Raw genomic sequence first — 19,516 nt, 5'->3', positions numbered from 1 at the left:
CAAGGGGCTGTTTAGCACAGGGCTAAATCGCTGGCTTTGAAAGCAGACCAAGCAGGCCAGCAGCACGGTTCGATTCCCGTAACAGCCTCCCCGAACAGGCACCGGAATGTGGCGACTAGGGGCTTTTCACAGTAACTTCATTTGAAGCCTACTCGTGACAATAAGCGATTTTCATTTCATTTCATTTCATTTCATTTCAAGTGCAGTATTGAGGGAATGCGCCAATGTACGAGGTGCCATCTTTCAGATGTGATTGTTAAATTGAGACCCCGGTTGCCTCTATTCAAACAGCAGGGGAGTTCTCCCAGAGTCCTCGCCAATATTTAGCCTACAACCAACACCGCTAAAACAGATTATCTGGCCATTGTTTGCGGGACCTTGATGAGTGAGAATTGACGACCATGCTCCTTACATTCACAAATGTGACTACATCTCAAAAGTACTTTGTCGGCTTTAAAGCTCTTTGGGACAGTCTTTGGTTATGAAAGGTGCTATAGAAATGGTGTTGTTTGTACAGTAAATTCAACAACCCATTTACCAGTTCAGATGGTGGGGGAGCATTTTAGTGATAGCGACCACAATATAGTACAATTGAAGCTTGTTATGGACAAAGAACTAAATAATTTGCAAAAAAAGGTTTTGGATTGGGGGAAGAGTGGATTTTAGTAAATTAAAGTGGGTTCTGACCAAGGTAGACTGGGAAGAGTTACTTGTGGGGAAATCGACAGAAGAAGTGGGGGGGGGGGGGGCATTCAAAAGGAAATGGGGAGGGTACAGGTCCAACATGTTCCCTCGAGGGTGATAGGAAGTAGTTAAAAAAGCTCAGAGGACCTTGGATGACGGGAGATATTTAGGATTTGATGAGAAGTAAAATAGGAGGCTTTTTAGCATGTACAAGAGAGACAAATCAACAAATGCATTAGTGAAGTACAGAAAAGTGCAGGACGCAGAATGGAGCTTAAGAAAGCAAGTAGGGAAGCAAAGAGAGGATATGAGACAGCTATGGCTGGTAAAAGTAGGGAAAATGCCAAGATGTTCTATAAGCATATCAATGAGAAGAGGATAACCAGGGAAAGAATAGGACATATTATGGACCAAGGGGGCAATCTATGGGCAGAATCAGATGACATTGGTCAGGTGTTGAATAAATACTTCATCTGTCTTCACCCAAGAGAATGAGGAGGTTGATATGGAACTCAAAGAGAGAGAGACTGTGAGGCTCTTGAGCAAATTGACATAGGGAGTGACAAAGTATTGGAGATGATGGCAGGCTTAAAAGTGGACAAATCTCCAGGTCCAGATGAATTGTGTCCCAGGATGCTGTGGGCAATGAGGGAGGAGATTGCAGGGGCTCTGACCCAAAGTTTTAATTCCTCTCTGGCTACAGGGCAGGTTCCAGAGGACTAGAGAACAGCTAATGTGGTTCCACTATTTAAGAAGGGTTGTAGAGATAAGCCAGGGAACTACAGACCAGCGAGTCCCAGGTAAGGAAAACTATTGAAGAAAATTCTGAAGGCGAGAATCTATCTCCACTTGGAGAGGCAGGGTTTGATCAGGAATAGTCAGCATTGCTTTCTCAGAGGGAGTTAATGCCTAACAAATTTGATTCAATGTTTTGAGGAGGTGACCAGGTGTGTAGATGAGGGTAGTCAATTGATGTAGTTTATATGGATTTCAGCAAAGCATTTGACAAAGTCCCACATGGGAGACTTATAAAGAAGGCAAATGCACTTGGGATACAGGATCATTTGATAAGGTGGATTCAAAATTGGCTCAGTTGTAGGAGACGGAGAGTGATGACAGATGGCTGCTTTAGTGACTGGAAGCCAGTGTCCAGTGGCGTACCACAGGGATCTGTACTGGATACCCTAGTATTCATCATTTATATAAGCGACATAGATTACTATGTGAGGGGTAAGATCAGTAAGTTTTTCACAGGACTCAAGAATTGGCCAGGTGGTCAACAGGAAGGTTGCATGTCTTAGACTACAGGAAGTTATAGATGGGACGGTCAAATGGGCAGATAAGTGGCAGATGGACTTTAACCTTAAAAATGTGAGGTGATACACTTTGGAAGTAGTAATTTGACAAGGAAATATTCAATTCACAACATGACACTTGGAAGTTCCGAGGAACTTGGGTGTATTTGACCATAGATCTCTGAAGACTGGAGGGCAGATTAATAAGGTGGTGAAAAAGGCACATGGGGAACTTGCTTTTATCAATTGAGGCAGAGATTACAAAAGCAGGGAGGTCATGTTGGAGTTGCACAGAACTTTGGTGAGGCCACAGCTGGAGTACTGCGTGCAATTCTTTATAGGAAGGATATGATTGCACTGGAGGGGGTGCGGAGGTGATTCACCAGGATTTTGCCTGGGATGGAACATTTTAAGTTATGAAGAGAGGTTGGATAGGCTTGGGGTGTTTTCGCTGCAGTAGAGAAGACTTGAAGGGCAATCTGATCGAGGCGTACAAGATTATGAGGGCGGATAGGGAATAGCTGTTCCCCTTAGTTGAAGGGTCAATCATGAGGGGATACAAGCTCAAGGTGAGGGCAGGAGGTTTAGGGAGGGGGATTGGAGGAAAAACGTTTTTACCCAAAAGGGTGGTGAGGGTCTGGCATGCACTGCCTGGGGGGGCGGTAGAGGCAGGTTGCCCCACATCCTTTAAAACATACCTGGGACAAATGTGAACGGTGCCAGGGAGGCCCGGCCAACCGTGCCCATGTTTGTTCTGGGCATGCCCCAGATTTGTCCAGCTCTCGGCAGCCTTCTTCGAGGCAATGCCCAAGAATGGCAGTCTTCGGGGTATTGGACCAGCGAGAACTTCATGTGAGGAAAAGGGCTGATGCCCTTGTCTTTGCTTCCCTAATCGCAGCCCGGAGAATCCTGCTGGGCTGGCGATCAGCAGCACTGCCAACAGCTGCAGACTGGCTGGCAGACCTATTGGCCTATTCTCCACCTGGAGAAGATCCAGGGTCTGAAGGTGGCTTCCACAAAGCATGGGGGCCATTCATCGGCCTGTTCCAAGACAGAAAGCAGACAGGAATGAGGGGGGAGGGGGTGGGGAACAGTGTGGGTGGGGGGGGGGGGGGGGGGGGGGGGGGGGGGGGGGGGGGGGGGGGGGGGGGTGGGGGGGGGGGGGGGGGGGGGGGGGGGGGGGGGGGGGAAGAGACCGGAGGAAACACCAAGGGGAGCCCAGAAAGAAACCGACATGGGGACCAGAGGGTCCAACACAAAGCCACCAGAAAAAGACCATCACCAAACAACCACCTGAAAGAAAGAGCCTGGCTAAGACCCGGAAAGGTGGGGGGGGGGAAAGAGAGAACGGGAGACGGTGCAGAAAAGGAACACAGGTAAACTGTTACCGTCTCATCTATTTTTTATGTACATGTAAAAATGCAAAACGTTTAATTAAAATAATTTAAAAAAAATAAAATATAAAAAGTACCTGGACGAGCACTTGGCCCGCCATAACATTCAAGGCAATGGGCCAAGTGTTGGCAAATGGGATTAGGTCGGTAGGCCAGGTATTTTTCCTGTGTCGGTGCAGACTCAATGGACCAAAGGGCCCTTCTGCAGTGTATTTTTCGGTGATTCTGTGACCATTTTGGTTCAATGACCTGTATGTGAATCAATCCAAAATGTATTGCTGCCCCCAGTTGCTGCTGCTAAACCAGGCTAACACGAGAAGCTTTTTGTTAAAATCAACCTTAACACAACATAAATTCTCAACCCAAACCACCACTATCAACATTAACACCTGGGCGTGGTACTGAATTCAATAGAAAACAATATGTGCTGGGGCTGAACTGAGGGTTTAGTCCAGACAAAGGTCATCTGCAGCTGATGATAAGGGAACGGAGGCTAGAAATTGTAGGGTCAGTTGGATTCTAATAATGTAAGAATATAACTGGAATTTTCCAATGTTATCTAATTTTAACCTTGCTCTCAGCCCCAACTCAGCTGGCGACACTCTGACCTCTGGATCACAAAGTTCTGGCTTCAAGTCCGACTCCAGAACTGGAGCACAAAAATCAGGCTGACATTCCGCACCATGGGAATGCTGTGCTGTCGGAGATGGTGCGTCTTTGAAGGAAATGTTTGACCAAGCCCCCATCTGCCCCCACAGGCAAATGAAACAAATACCTTGCCACTGAAGAAGAGCAGAAGTTACCCCATCTGGCCTGGCTAACATTCATCCCTATGTCAAAGAAGCTTACCTAGTTCTTATCAGATTGCTGTTGTGGGAGCTTGCTGTGCACAAGCTGGCTGCTGCGTTTCCTACATTACAACACTGGCAACATTTCAAAACCCACTTCGCTGGCTGTAAAATGCCTGCAGACATTGGTGGTTGTGATAAGTCTTCATTTTTTCTTTTGAAATATAATGGAGAATCATGCAATTATTTTAAATCTTTAGAAGGATGGCATGTCCAGGGACTTCCACGTTTCCTGGAAAGATTTCATCTTGTGTACTGGAAACACAGAGAACTTCATTATATAGAGTGACAGACTTTGAAGTGAATTACAGACTGCAACACTAATTGAGGAGTTCATTATTTGAATATTGAGCCAGACTATAGGGAGGGAGACCCATGATACAGGAGAATGGATGAGCATCAGTAGCAAATCTGTAAAATCCTTGGTCCTGTCACCATTTATCATTCACAACTGCATCTCCAGTAATTTCCTCTCGGCCTTGCTGACCATTTTTATTCTGTCAGCATACACTGATGTTAGAACCTGACCTACTGCAGAAGGTCTTCCTCATTTTAACTGGGTCCTACGGCTAACAAGCTCACAGAGTGCTGTGACCCGTAAATTAATCCTGCCTCTGGCCTTCGTTCACATCACAATAGAAGAGGAACGACAGCAGGGCTGGGACTGGTGAAGAAAGAGAGGAGAGGTAGACTGAGTGCGTGAGTGATGAGAGACGCAAGGGGAAAACAGCAAGGGTGTGTCAAGAAGGGGAGACGGCGAGAGGTGCAGAGAGAAAGAACATGGATTAGGGAGAGGCAGAGAGAGCCACATGAGAGGGGGAGAGCATGCGAGATGAGGTGGGGTTAGAACGAGAGTGTAAGGGGGGGGAGGCAGAGCAAGAGTGTGAGAAGGAGCCGGAGACAAGAGTGAGAGGAGGATGCATAGCAAGAGGGGATGCAGCGTGGGGAGCAAGAATGGGAACGAGAGCCCAAGGCACAGCAAGAGCTAGAGGCACAGTGAATGACTGAGGTGGAGAGATAAGGAGAGCAAGCAGCCTGTAGATCTAGTGTGACATTGCGCTGGGTTCTAATATGCTCCTTTCATAACCCTCCAAGGAGCAAACGATATAAATCAGGTCCAGGTATGCACAGAATACTGATAAATGCCGCAGTGATGCTCCTTTTTAAAGATTTGTTCCTCACATTTCCCTACAGTTTCTATTATTTTTCTCGGTGAAACCATCTGACATTCTGAGTGAAGAGCACTGCCTCTGAATTACTTCACTAACATTTTAGTTCTTTTTCAGATTTTCTCCACTTGTCTCTGCTCTTCTCGCGAAAGTCCATTCCACAGAAAGCATCTCCTGTCCACTGCCTCAGCTTCGTGGCCATTCCCTGTTTCCTAGCCCAGACTGTGAGCATCAAAAGGTGGATCAACTTTGAAGGGCTTCACAATTTTATTTCCTGCCTAACCCAAGGGAAACTGATGGAAATTGTGGCAACGAAAGACAGCAACTTGCATTTATATAGCACCTCTACTATGGTTAAATGACAGTGCGATTATCAAACAGAATTTGACACCAAAGTCACTGGGCAGATGGTACAACTGCAGCTCCCTCCCCCTCATTCCTGAGCTGGGGCTGTAAGCCATGGATAAACAAAGTCACTGGGGCTCATTGAAACCGAGTGCGGAATATTGCAAACTGAACGCTAGACAGACCCCCAATAGGAGCAAGTCCAACAGCGTGATTAAAGCAGATTGAATATTAGTTTTGAAATGGGAATAGATTACATCCAAAGATGTGCAGGTTAGGTGGGGTTTATGGGGATGGGTGGGGGAGTGGGCCTAGTTTGGGTGCTCTTTCAGAGGGTCAGTGCAAGACTTGAAAATCGGCCAAATGGCCTCCTTCTGCACTTTAAGTATTCTATGAATATTCTATGACTAAAAGGACCTGAAGGAGAAAACAATCTGCAGGGACTTGGGGAAAAGAACTATGGAGCGGGACTAACAGACCGCTCTTTGAAAGCACATTTGATGAAATTACCTTCCTTTGGGCAGTGCTGCTCTCCTCATTTTATAAGCACAATTGTGGCAGTATGGTCAATTGTCCACTCATTTATTTTTGTAGTTCTTTGATATAATGTTGTACATATTGCCAGAAATAAAAGCAGCCTGTTTTACATATGCCAGAAATAAAAAGCAGCCGGTTATTACATCACCAATTTGAGTCATTAATTCGGACTTAAGGGGCTAGATTTTCTGTTCCCGAGACTAAGTGTTGACGCTGGGGCAGGATTCATGGACTTTAATGACAGCCAAACAGCCGCTGAACCTGGACCGATTCAGCGACAGTGGAGGAGCTGGCACCGGCGCCATGTAGAACACAATCAATTCCAACAAAAAATGGTGGGGGGGGTTCGTCAAGTCTGTGATTGACACTCAGGAGGCTGACAAGCTGCAGCCACATATATACATTACACACACGCATCCCAGCCAAGAAGGCGGCATGCGCAGCTGCATGGCTACCTTTCCGGTTGCAGCAATAGTGTTCCGTGCCTATTCACCCCAACCCCACAGCCCACCTCCTGGCCAACCCCACAGCCCACCTCCTGGCCAACCCCACAGCCCACCTCCTGGCCAACCCCACAGCCCACCTCCTGGCCAACCCCACAGCCCACCTCCTGGCCAACCCCCCACCCCGACCCCACTCGGTCCTGACAGAAGCCGCCCGGCCAGCGGCACAACTATGGCGATTTTGGACATTTTCCATACCCCCTCTCCCCGTCAGCAGCCATGACGACGGTTTCATGACTTTAAAAGCACGAGTGAACTGCGCCGTCAGGAACTCTTGACCATCAGAGCCAGAGAGGTCGTGGAAGCGCAGAGAATAGCCGGGTCGGCCCTCTAAAGTACGTCCATGTCTAGACTGCATTGACGCTGCTGTCGAGGTGACGGAGAACTGTGATTTGGCGTCAAATCGGCACCCACTATTTTGGCAACGGAACCTATTCCTCCGCCCAATCGCATTTCCCAATTTCGGTGTCAGCCAATGGAGAACCCTGCCCAAGAAATAGGAACAGGGCTAGGCCATTCGGCCCCCTTGAGCCTACTCTCCCAATTAAACAAGGATCATGGCGGACCCTCAACCTCAGCATTTTCCCAGCCGATCCCCATATCCCTCAATTCCCTTAGACTCCTATCTCAGCCTTGAATATATCCATCAATTCAGCATCCGCTACCCTCACAACAAGTGCCAAACAACATTTATTATGTAATTAGGATTTTCTGAAATATGATCATTATTGTTACAGAAAATCTAGTTCTTAAAACGTTTGGATTTTTGTTTTAAAATCTCACCTGTTGTCCTTTCTGGCTGCTCATTGATCTTTGTTTGGTGAGTTTGGTAGGATGGAGTCGAAGAAAGAGTCATGGGTAAAGAGTTCCACCTTCCTTCGTTGGGAGATCCCATTTCATCTGATCTGCTGGTGGCACACTCTTCCCTGTGCAGTATTATGTGTTTCAGTATTATTGAACAGTACGTCTTTACTGAACTGGGTGATATCCTTTAATGTTCCAGGGTAAGTTGATGACCTATTGCTTGATTGGTCCGCTATCATTGTGACAGCCTGATGGGTAGTACTTCTCAAAGATGGCCTCAAGATCCCAGGCGGTACTTCTGACTCTGAGAAAAAGCACAGAGCGGTCAGTATTGTAAAGGTCGAAGGCCAGTTCACCTTGGCGCATGGGTCTTTGTTGGCACCTCAGCACTTTGAGTGCTGATTGATTTCACAGTGGTTGGTCTTTGTGGCGCCGAGGAAATGTATAGCTTGACACCATTGGTCCTGCAGGAGAAGGGTTCTTGTGGAGACTCAGGAGTGCTTTTCAGCGTGGCAAGATACACTGGGGTGAAGGATGCATGGATCCCATTGGTTGTAATCTGCAATTAGATAGGTTTTCAACGGAAAAGTCACTTGAATTCCTGTGTAGAGTTTTACTCACTGACTCTGGAAGATTTGAGGGAATGGGTCCTTGAGGACTTTCTGTAGTAAGTAAGATGTCCATCTGATTCTCGCTTGGAAATAAGGTAGCATGCAGTTGGCCAGCACTCTGGGGTGAACCAACCTCATCATGGTCAAACAACAGGAGATCCGCAGTCTTGCTGTTGGACCCCAATCTGATGTGTGGCATCAGCAATGATTGAGTACCAGCTCCTCTTTCAACAGCAGGCAATGTAGGTACCCAAGGTGTCAAGTATGGTCTTGTGCCAGTTCGTGTTTCTGAAGGCTGTGTTTGTGACATCTGAGACAATAGCAAAGGACTCACACTACTATCTGTTTCTGCAGAAATTGCAGAGGACGCCAGAGGCACGTCTAGTTGGAATTCCTGTTGTCTTGTGGTTGATAACTTGACAAGACCAATCACATCTGGTGAAGAACTGCTGATCAGAGAGGCTTCATGTTCCTTAACCCCAAGAGCTGCAACTTTTGGTTCAATTATTAATGTGGAAATAACATTCAGAAGAATAATACCTTTATACAACATATTGATGTTCTCCAGGCACTCTGTGAACTGACCCTTAATTATTTAGGAATGGTCTTCAAAAAGCCTGAAAAACAGATATATTTATCAGTGAGTGTAACAAGATTCCAGTGCTTTTTGCTCGAGCAATATTTTTGTACCAACAATGGAAAACTTCAGCTCTCATCTCTGTTAATCTGAGCTGCGGTGGTGGTAGGTTTTCTACTGTGGTCCCCAATATCCCCAAGGATGGGAAATGAGAAAAATCAGCTACACAACAGTCTGCCCATGTGACTATCAGGTGGATTGGGTGTGGTTGAGATGCCTCCCAAAATCAATCACTGCCCAGGTTCAAATATGAAAACCTGGGTGAGGTACTGAAAAACAATCAACACTAATGCCTTCAGAAGAGAAAACTATGCAAGGGAAACAAACTGAAAAAGGCAAGCATTATGATAGAGGGTTTGAAAAGGCACGCTGTTGTTTTGTTTAAACATGTAATTTTCCAAATTAATTGTAAAATCTGTTACATGTTATTATTGCCACTAAAGAACAGCTCTACAGATTGGTTTCACGATCCATAGAAAATTATCTCTGTGATTTATGGTTGCCAATCCTGCAGGATTGAATGATTAATATCCAGGGCAATACTGTGAGCAAACTCAGAGAGGCATTGAAAAAAGTACTTTTTATTTCAACAGTTCCATTTGTTAAATTGTAAAAATATTGGAAATGGAAAAAAGATTGACAGACTAGAACTGTCCAATTGCAGTAACTTCATTGCAGTGTTAATGTCAGCCTACTTGTGACACTAATAAATATTATTACTATGTTGAAGGTGCTATATAAATGCAAATGGATGTTGTTGGGGAAGGAATGATAGGATTGAGGCTTAATCTCCCCACCTCTAATCCTGTCCTTGAGAATTCAAATTCTAACTCCTTTGCATTATGATTTGAGGGCTAAATTTATACATTTAAATTTGCCACCACACAAATAATGCCCATTTTGCTAAGGGGACAGGCAACATTATTGTTGTCTATCAAAATAGATGGTTTGGTGTTTGAGTCTAACAATTTGGTTATTCTGTACAGGGTAGCACTGGATCAACAGTAACAATTCTAACCCTGTTTGTACACATTAATAGACAATCTGAACACATACGGGTTCCATACGTTTCTACTGACAGCTGTTTCCAGACACAGTCTCAAACAGAAATCTTATCCACTGGTCTGAAAAACATCATGGGACCAAACTCTCAGGATCCAGGCACAAATTGCAGAAGCTTTGAATATCAATTGATATGCCACAAAGAAAAGATTTATATAGCAACCTATCATTCCCAAAATGCTGCACACAATGAATTACTTTTGGAAGTTTTTAAAATGTATTCTTTTGTGGGATTTGGGCATTATTGGCAAGGTCCACATTTGTCGGCATCTCCAATTGTTCTTGAACTGAATGACTCGCTAGGCAGTGAAGAGTCAACCACACGACTGTGTGTCTGAAGTCATAAGTAGGCCAGGCAACTATGGCAGATTTCCTTCCCTAAAAGGATATTAGTGAACCAGAAGGGTTTTTACAACAATCTATGATCATTTAGCCAGCTTTATATTCTAGCTGCCATTGTGGGATTTGAACCCATGACCCAGAGCATTAGCCTGGACCTCTGGATTTCTAGTCCAGTGATATTGCCACTATGCCATCATCTCTTCTGACCAGCAAAAGCATCTTCACTATTGGATTCTCTTCCCCCTCACAGATCTTCACCTCTGGTGTCTGGCACTGGCTCCTCCTCTTCCTCATTTGCATCCACACACAACACCCAGCTCTTTCTCTCTACCACCTCCCGCTAACCTTCCATTGCTCCATACAGTTAAATATGGGGAAGACCAAAGCCACTGTTTCACCCTGTTACCCCAAATTCCATGGTCTCGCCATTGACTCTTTGTCTAGCCCTGGACACTACCACAGATTGAATCAGCCTTGATAAGCTATTTTGAGATGAGCTTCTGACCCTATATCCTCTCCACCATAAAGACTGCCACTTTCCGTTTCTGTAAAACAGTCTGTCTGCACCCCTGCCTCAGCCAGACTCAACTATTCCGATGCTTTCCTGGACAAATCCATCTTTCAATCTCCATGACCTTCAACTCATCCAAAACCCTGCTGTCCATATCCCCTATCACACAAAACCTGCTGCTTGCCCATTTGCACCCATCTTCCTGCTGATCTACACTGACTCCCAATCCTTTTAATTTTTACCGACATGTTTGAATTCCTTTATGGTTTTCCCTCTCATCATGTCTGCAACCTCCTCAAACACTATACATCCTTCCCTTTTGTTTTCCAAATTTAGCATCTTGTGCATCCACCCACTTTTCACCCACCATTGGAAACATGCTTTCAGTCACCTCAATCCCATTTTTTGGAATGTTCCCCCTAAACCCCTCTGCATCCCCATTGTCCTTTAAGATTCTACTTATAACCCTTCTCCTCTCTGAGAATAACTTTGGTCAGCCCTCCTAATGTCTCCATTCTTGGCTGTCCATCAAATGTTTTTGATTCTGCATCGTTAAGTGCCTTGCGAATGTTTTCTATATTAAAAGCTATTATTATGGACCATTTCTAATGCACAACAAACAGCAACTTTAATAGGGTCAGGTGAGCTTCGGGGATGTGAAGTGAAAATGGGGATTGAACTGGATTTCATGTGCTTCCCAGAGATGATGTAGGCACTCCGATGAGCAAGTGGGCATTCTCAGTCCCCCCCTCCCCTCCCAAAAAAAACACACTTTCTCTCCCCTGTGCTCGTAGCACATCAAACCAGAGTGCCCCAAGAAACCTGGCTTGGTGTCAGAACCCTTTGCAGAGTCTGGGAGGAAAACAATGGTTTGCAGATTTTATTTACTCCAGCTCCTCATACCAACTATCGCCCCTCACATCACCCCAACCATTTTGCATTGTCCAGTTCTGGCACAAAGCTCGAGGATCTGCACCATAAATGCACCTGGGCCCGGAGAGAGACATCAGACCTGACCTGTAGCAGTGGCTCAGGGAAGAATGTTTAATCAGGAAAACTAACTGCTCTTCAAATGGAGCCTTAGGTTTAGAAGGTGCAACTGGACAGACAGTAGGAACCTGGTAGGGCCTTGGATAATAAAACTGCCTTTTAGAATGGGTTGATTTTCAACAACACTTGTACAAGTCAGTTTCAGAATTGTCAGACAGCACAGGCTGAACATTTTACATGTCAAACAATATCACCAACAGAAATATACAAACAGTTTCATATATGAACTAGTATCACCAATACAATCTTCAACATAACTGGCCCTAATGTGTTAACTAGCATCACAAACTGAAGCTCCAATATCGTAAGTACAGTTTTACTTAGAGCTGGTGTACTGTTTAATCATTTTGAAGCAATTAATACTATTTAATAACTGGTCAGCTGATGTTTTAACTCAGCATTTAATTTGCCAGCCAGCATCTCGTACGTGACCTTAACCAGTCTTGTTTAATGTGGTCTTATCAAGCGAGGGTGTTTAACATAACAAGGACTATTTAACACACTAACCAGCATCAGCAACCGAACATAACATGAACTAGTTAAAAAAAAAACATTCACCGTCCAGCAAGAACAATCAAATCATTTTAAACGTCCCACCGATTGTTTTCAGATTAACCATTAACCTACCAAAGTTAAAATAGAAACACACGGTTAACTGTGCGGTATTATTACAGCTCCTGCTGCTCTCGAATTTCAATCCAACTCACACAGAGAGCTGGTTACCCGCTGTGTTAACGGAGGGGGTATTTAACCCCCTCTCTCTGACCCTGTCCCAGCCTCTCCGAGCGCTCAGCCTGTGATTCAATTGTCTGGAAGCACATCTTTCAGCAGAAGAGCTCAAGTCCATGACTGACGCTGTGGACAGAGTGAAGCCTCCTTGCACTTATTTTGATCTCTGTTCAACTTGTGTGGGTCACTCTCACTCAATATATATATACACATACACACACAGGCAAAAAAAAATGCAATTCAGAAAGGTTTGTGTTACCTTACTCCTGCGATCATTTTACCCCCCTCCCCCAGTAACACCCCCTGAGCGAAAATCCACCTTCTCCCTTTCCAAACTCGCAATGCAGGAAAGCAACACACGCAAAAAAAATACCCAAACAGCACAAAAGGGGAGGACTGAAGCGAGCAGATCATTTAGCAGCATCACCCAGCTGTCAAAGCTGCTGGGAAAGGGAAAGGGTGGAATGAGAAACTCCAGCCCTGTCTTTATTTTATTGTGTGTACACTAGCCAGGAGGGGGGTGGGGGAGTTGGTGCAGGGCTGCTGTTGGTCACTTTGCATCATGGTCAGATGGGAGGAAATGTTACTGCAGCCAGTGTGGGAGCAGCTCTGTTGTCAGGCACCGAGCGATGAGAGTGGGGAGGGGGCTGCAGGAGGGAGCTTCTCTCTCTCTAAGGAATGAGAGCTCGCAGACTATTAACTGGTGGCAAAATCGGAGCAAAATGTTCATTTCTCGGCAGCCTGGAGGAAGGAGGGTCTGGATTCCACGCAGCGCCTTGACACAATCCCAGAGATCTCCCAGAATCCGGGTTCCTTTGCTGGTGCGCTGACTGGTCTGATGCTGTTTCACGCACAGTAAGATCCCACAGGTATCAGTTTGGCCTTTGTTCTGCACTGTAACCAATCACCATTTGTCGATGTGCTTTGTCGATTATTTTTTTGTGTACTCGGCAACAGGAAAATGCTTTTCACTGTAGTTCGGTACATGTGACAATAAATCATTCAAAGAAAAATTAACTACCTGAGGGATGGATCAAACTCTTCTTTGATGTGTTTTTTTAAAAATTCCGAATAAAGGATTAACTTGCATTTATATAGCGACCTCAGGATATTCCGAAGCCCTTCACAACCGTACCCATTCAACACTGGGACAACATTCTGAAATAAAAACAGAACATGCTGGATAAACTCAGCAGGTCAGGTAGAGTCGTGGGGAGATAAACAGGGTTAACATTTCGAGTCCGTCTGACTCTTCTTCAGACCCGGATTGGACTGAAGAGTGGAAGTAACATTCGCGCAAGGCAATGTCCGTCTCCCAGAAGAGAGAATCTAACCATCTCCTCGTGACATTCAATGACATTACCATCGCTGAATCCTCCACTGACCCCTGGGGTTACCATGGACCACAGACTGAACTGGATCAACTGCTGGGAATCCTGCCGTGAATAACTCACCTCTTGACTCCTCAAAGTCTGCCCATCATTCACAAGGCACAAGTCAGGAGTGTGATGGACTACTCTCCACTGGTCAGGATGAGTGAAGCTCCAACAACACAGGACATTTGACACCATCCAGGACAAAGTAACCCACTTGATCAGCACCCCAACCACATCTCAAATCTTCACTCCCTTCACCTCCAGCGTACAGCAGCAGCAACGTTTATCATATGCAAGATGTACATCAGCAATTCAGCAAGTAAATGCCTGCAACAGAGTCTTCCAAACCCACAACCTTGACCATTATGATGGACAAGGGCGGCAGACACGTAGAAACACCACAAGGTGCGATATCCCCTCCAAATCACTCACCATCCTGATTTGGAAATATATCACTGTTCCTTCACTGTCATTGGATCGAAATCCTGGAACTCCTTCCCTAACAGTAGGGTGGGTGTACCTGCGGCAGATGCCTGTAGAGATTCAAGGTGGCAGATCATCAACACTTTCTTAAGGGTAATTAGGGATGGGCAATAAATGCTGTCCTTTCCACTGACACCCACATCCCATGAAAGAATAACAAAAGTACTTTTGAACGATAGTTACTGTTGCTAGTTCGGAAATACAGCAACCAATTTGCAGATAATTGAAAGAAAAAAAAATTTGGGAGTACCCAATTCATTTTTTTTTTCAGTTAAGGGGTAATTTAGCATGGCCAATCCACCTACCCTGCACATCTTTGCGTAGTGGGGGGGGGGGGGGAAACCCACGCAAACACGGGGAGGAAATGCAAACTCCACATGGACAGTGACCCAGAGCCAGGATCGAACCTGGGACCTGGAACCAAGATCGCAAGAAACTTCAGAGAGTCGTGAACACAGCCCAGTCCATCACATGAACCTGCCTCCATCCAGTGACTCCATCTACACCGCCTTAGGAAAGCGGGCAGCATAATCAAAGACCCCTCCCACCCGGCTTACTCACTCTTCCAACTTCTTCCATCGGGCAGGAGATACAAAAGTCTGAGAACACGCACGAACAGACTCAAAAACAGACTCTTCCCCACTGTTACCAGACTCCTAAATGACCCTCTTATGGATTGACCTCATTAACACTACACCCCTGTATTCTTCACCCGATATCAGTGTTATGTAGTTACATTATGTAGCTTGTGTTGCCCTATTATGTATTTTATTTTATTTCCTTTTCTTTTCATGTACATAATGATCTGTTGAGCTGATCGCAGAAAAATACTTTTCACTGTACCTTTTTATACGTGACAATAAAGAAAATCCAAATCCAAACCTCGGCGCCGTGAGGGAGCAGTGCTAACCACTACATCCTCAATTTGCAGATAATTAACTCCCACAGCCAGCAATCCGATAAATGACCAGATAATCCATCTTTTTTTAGTGATGTTGGTTGAAGAATAAACATTGGACAGCATGGTGGCACAGTGGTTAGCACTGCTGCCTCACAACACCAGGGACCCCGGGTTCAATTCTGGCCTTGGGTGTGTCAATTTACACTTTCTCCCAGTGTCTGCATGGGTTTCCTCTGGGTACTCCAGTTTCCTCCCACAGTCCAAAGATGTGCAGGTTAGGTGGGGTTGAGGGGATAGGGCATGAGGAGTGGGCCTAGGTGGGGTGCTCTTTAAGAGGGTCGATGCAGACTCACACACACAGTCTCACATACACACTCACACCATCAAACAAACACACCATCACACGTTCACTCACACCGTTGCACATTTTCAACACTACCACATCATGCACTTGTAGTGAAGAAGTTGGAGGTTCTTTGAATCCGCACCAGGACTTTTGGATTGTTGGATCGCCAGGATGTAGCAGATATTGTGAAATTATTTTTAAAATAAATTTAGAGTACCAAAATAATTTTTTCCAATTACGGGGCAATTTAGCATGGCCAAACCACCTACCCTGCACATCTTTGAGTTGTGGGGATGAAACCCACGCAGACACAGGGAGAATGTGCAAACTCCACACGCACAGTGACCCAGAGCCGGGATCAAACCAGGGACCTCAGTACCGTGAGGCAGCAGTGCTAACCACGCTGCCCTCGATATTCTGAAATTAGCTGAGTCAGGTCCACATTAGACTGGCCATGTGGAACGTCAAGTGATTTCCAAGTACTCCAGGGATTGGTTTGATATTGCTTCCCTTCCTCTGTGAGATCCCTTCGAAACCCATATCCTGTGAAAGCAATGCAGCAATTCTCCAGTATCCACTGCACCTTAAACTGACACAGGGAAATCTCCTCAGCCTGCTCAAGCCCTTTTGGGAGGCTTGAATCCACAACCGCTTGTAAGTAAGTGAATGATGGTGATAGTGTTGATAATGTGCAATGGCGTGAGTGGAACGTGTGATGGTGTGAGTGTGAAAATCTGTGTGTGAGATGTGTATGCGTGTGAGATGGTATGTGTGTGTGAGACGAAGTGTGAGATGGTGTGTGTGTGTTTGATGGTGTGAGTGTGCATGTGCGATTGTATGTGTTATTGTGTATGATGGTGAGTGTCTGTGGGTTTGAGTATGAGTGTACAAATGTCTGTGAGTGTGATGGTGTGAATGTGTGTGAGATAGTGTGAGAATGTTTGATTATGTTTGTGTGTGATGGTGAATATGATGGTGTGAGTATGTGTGAGTGTGTAATGGTGTGAGTGTGATTGTGTTAATGGAGTATGTGAGTGTGTATGTGAGTACATGTGAGTGTGTGAGGGTGTGTGAGAATTTGTGAGTGTAATGGTGTGAGGGTGTGAGCATGTGCATGTGATGATGTGAGTGTGACGGTGTGAGCATGTGTGGGTGTGAGATGGTGTGAATATGAGTGCAATTTTGTGTGAGTGTGATGTGAGTGTGACGGTGTGAGATGGTGTGAGTATGAGTGCAATTGTGTGTGAGTGTGTGTGAGATAGTGTGAGAATGAATGTTTGATTTGAGTATGATGGTGTGAGTGTGTAATGGTGTGAGCATGATGGTGTCCATGTGAAAATGTATGAGTGTAATGGTGTGAGGGTGTGTGAGGGTGATGATGTGAGGGTGTGTGAGTGATGATGTGACTGTGTAATGGTGCGAGTGAGTATGTATGATGTGAGTGTGTGTGAGTATGTTAGCGTGTGTAATGGTGTGAGTGATCATGTGAGTGTGTCATGGTGTGTATGTGAGTGAGTGTGTGATGGTGCGAATGTGAGTGTGTGTGTCATGGTGTGAGCGATCATGTGGATGTGTCATGGTGTGTGAGTGAGTGTGTGTGTGATGGTGTGAATATGAGTACGTGCACAATGGTGAGAGTGTGTATGTAATGTGTGTGTGATGGTGAGTGTTTGTGTGATGGTGCGTGTGTCGAATGGTGTGCATGCATGATTGAATATGTGTGCATGTCTGTATGTGTGCGTGATGTTGAGTGTGCGTGATGTGTGTGTGATGGTGAGTGTGTGTGCCATGGTGAGTGTGTGTGCCATGGTGAGTGTGTGTGCCATGGTGAGTGTGTGTGATATGTGTGTGCGTGATGGCATGTGTGTGTGTGAGATGGTGAGTGTGCGTGCTGTGTTTGTGTGTGATGGCGAGTGTTTGTGTGATGGTGAGTGTGTGTGATGGTGAGTGTTTGTGTGATGGTGAGTGTGTGTGTGATGGTGAGTGTGTGATGGTGAGTATGTGACGGTGAGTGTGAGTATATGATGGTGTGTGTGTGTGATGGTGAGTATGTGATGGTGAGTGTGAGTATATGATGGTGAGTGTGTGTGTGATGGTATGTGTGTGTGATGGTGAGTGTGTGTGTGACGGTGAGTGTGTGTGATGGTGAGTATGTGTGTGATGGTGAGTCTGTGTGTTGGATGGTATGTGATGGTGAGTGTGTGTGTGATGGTGAGTGTGTGTGATGGTGAGTTTGTGAGTGATGGTGAGTGTGTTTGTGATGGTGAGTGTGACGGTGAGTATGTGACAGTGGGTGTGAGTATGTGACAGTGAGTGTGTGTGTGATGGTGAGTGTGTGTGTGATGGTGATTATGTAATGGTGAGTGTGTGTGTGATGGTGAGTGTGTGTGTGAGATGGTGAGTGTGTGTGTGATGGTGATTATGTGATGGTGAGTGTATGTGTGTGATGGTGAGTGTGTGTGTGATGGTGAGTATGTGACAGTGAGTGTCTGTGTGTGTGTGATGGTGAGTGTGTGTGATGGTGAGTGTGTGTGTGTGATGGTGAGTGTGTGTGTGATGGTGAGTGTGTGACAGTGAGTGTGTGTGTATGATGGTGAGTGTGTGTGATGGTGAGTATGTGACGGTGAATGTGTGTGTGATGGTGAGTGTGCGTGTGATGGTGAGTTTGTGACAGTGAGTGTGTGTGATGGTGAGTTTGTGAGTGATGGTGAGTGTGTTTGTGATGGTGAGTGTGACGGTGAGTATGTGACAGTGAGTGTGAGTATGTGACGGTGAGTGTGTGTGTGATGGTGAGTGCGTGTGATGGTGAGTTTGTGACGGTGAGTGTGTGTGATGGTGAGTTTGTGAGTGATGGTGAGTGTGTTTGCGATGGTGAGTGTGACGGTGAGTATGTGACAGTGAGTGTGAGTATGTGACGGTGAGTGTGTGTGATGGTGAGTGTGACGGTGAGTATGTGACAGTGAATGTGAGTATGTGACGGTGAGTGTGTGTGTGATGGTGAGTGTGTGTGTGATGGTCATTATGTAATGGTGAGTGTGCGTGTGATGATGGTGAGTGTGCGTGTGATGGTGATTATGTAATGGTGAATGTGCGTGTGATGATGGTGAGTGTGCGTGTGATGGTGGTGAGTGTGCGTGTGATGATGGTGATTATGTAATGGTGAATGTGCGTGTGATGATGGTGAGTGTGCGTGTGATGATGGTGAGTGTGCGTGTGATGATGGTGAGTGTGTGTGTGATGATGGTGAGTGTGCGTGTGATGATGATGAGTGTGCATGTGATGATGGTGAGTGTGCATGTGATAATGGTGAGTGTGCGTGTGATGATGGTGAGTGTGCGTGTGATGATGGTGAGTGTGCGTGTGATGATGGTGAGTGTGCATGTGATGATGGTGAGTGTGCGTGTGATGATGGTGAGTGTGCGTGTGATGATGGTGAGTGTGCGTGTGATGATGGTGAGTGTGCGTGTGATGATGGTGAGTGTGCGTGTGATGATGGTGAGTGTGCGTGTGATGATGGTGAGTGTGCGTGTGATGATGGTGAGTGTGCGTGTGATGATGAACCCTGAAGCCTCCGCCAGAGTTAAGTGCCACCCCAATGACTTTGAAAATGGTGTGTTGGATCGCACTGTACCACCACCCAGTTACCCAGTTCATCTCACTTGCTGCCTGTGAGACATTACTGGATGCAATTTGACGATCTCTACGCCAACGTTGACTGCACTTCAGAAGTAATTCATTACGTGCAAACTGCTCGGCGAGCTCTTCTGGCGCAGTGGATAGGACCTATGAGCCAGAAGTTCCAGATTCAAGACCCACCACAGGATTTGGTGGCCATGCTAACATCGTAAACCTTCCACTGTGCTGATGGCAGGTAGTAAGAATGGGAGAG

General features: G+C 45.8%; 1 protein-coding gene across 5 annotated transcripts in view; it reads right to left on the bottom strand.

Moving 5' to 3' along the window:
• Positions 1–13,037, bottom strand: part of LOC119973495 (proline-rich transmembrane protein 4-like) — a 30,671-nt gene extending 17,634 nt beyond the window's left edge. For 3 of the 5 annotated variants that reach the window (XM_038811727.1, XM_038811730.1, XM_038811732.1), the window contains exons 1-2: positions 12,781–13,037; positions 7,559–8,807 (exon numbers count right to left, since the gene is read on the bottom strand). In XM_038811727.1, the coding sequence (XP_038667655.1) occupies positions 7,559–7,670 (112 nt within the window). In that variant the 5' untranslated portion in view covers positions 7,671–8,807; positions 12,781–13,037. Of the gene's footprint in view, positions 1–2,677; positions 2,733–7,558; positions 8,808–12,419; positions 12,635–12,780 lie in introns of those variants that run through there. The other 2 variants (XM_038811729.1, XM_038811731.1) reach the window with 2 other exon arrangements.
• Positions 13,038–19,516: the final 6,479 nt, after the last annotated feature.

This window comes from Scyliorhinus canicula, chromosome 11 (genome assembly GCF_902713615.1).
Source record: "Scyliorhinus canicula chromosome 11, sScyCan1.1, whole genome shotgun sequence".
In the NCBI taxonomy this organism is placed as follows: Eukaryota; Metazoa; Chordata; class Chondrichthyes; order Carcharhiniformes; family Scyliorhinidae; genus Scyliorhinus; species Scyliorhinus canicula.
This window is presented reverse-complemented; position numbering and strand designations above follow the sequence as displayed.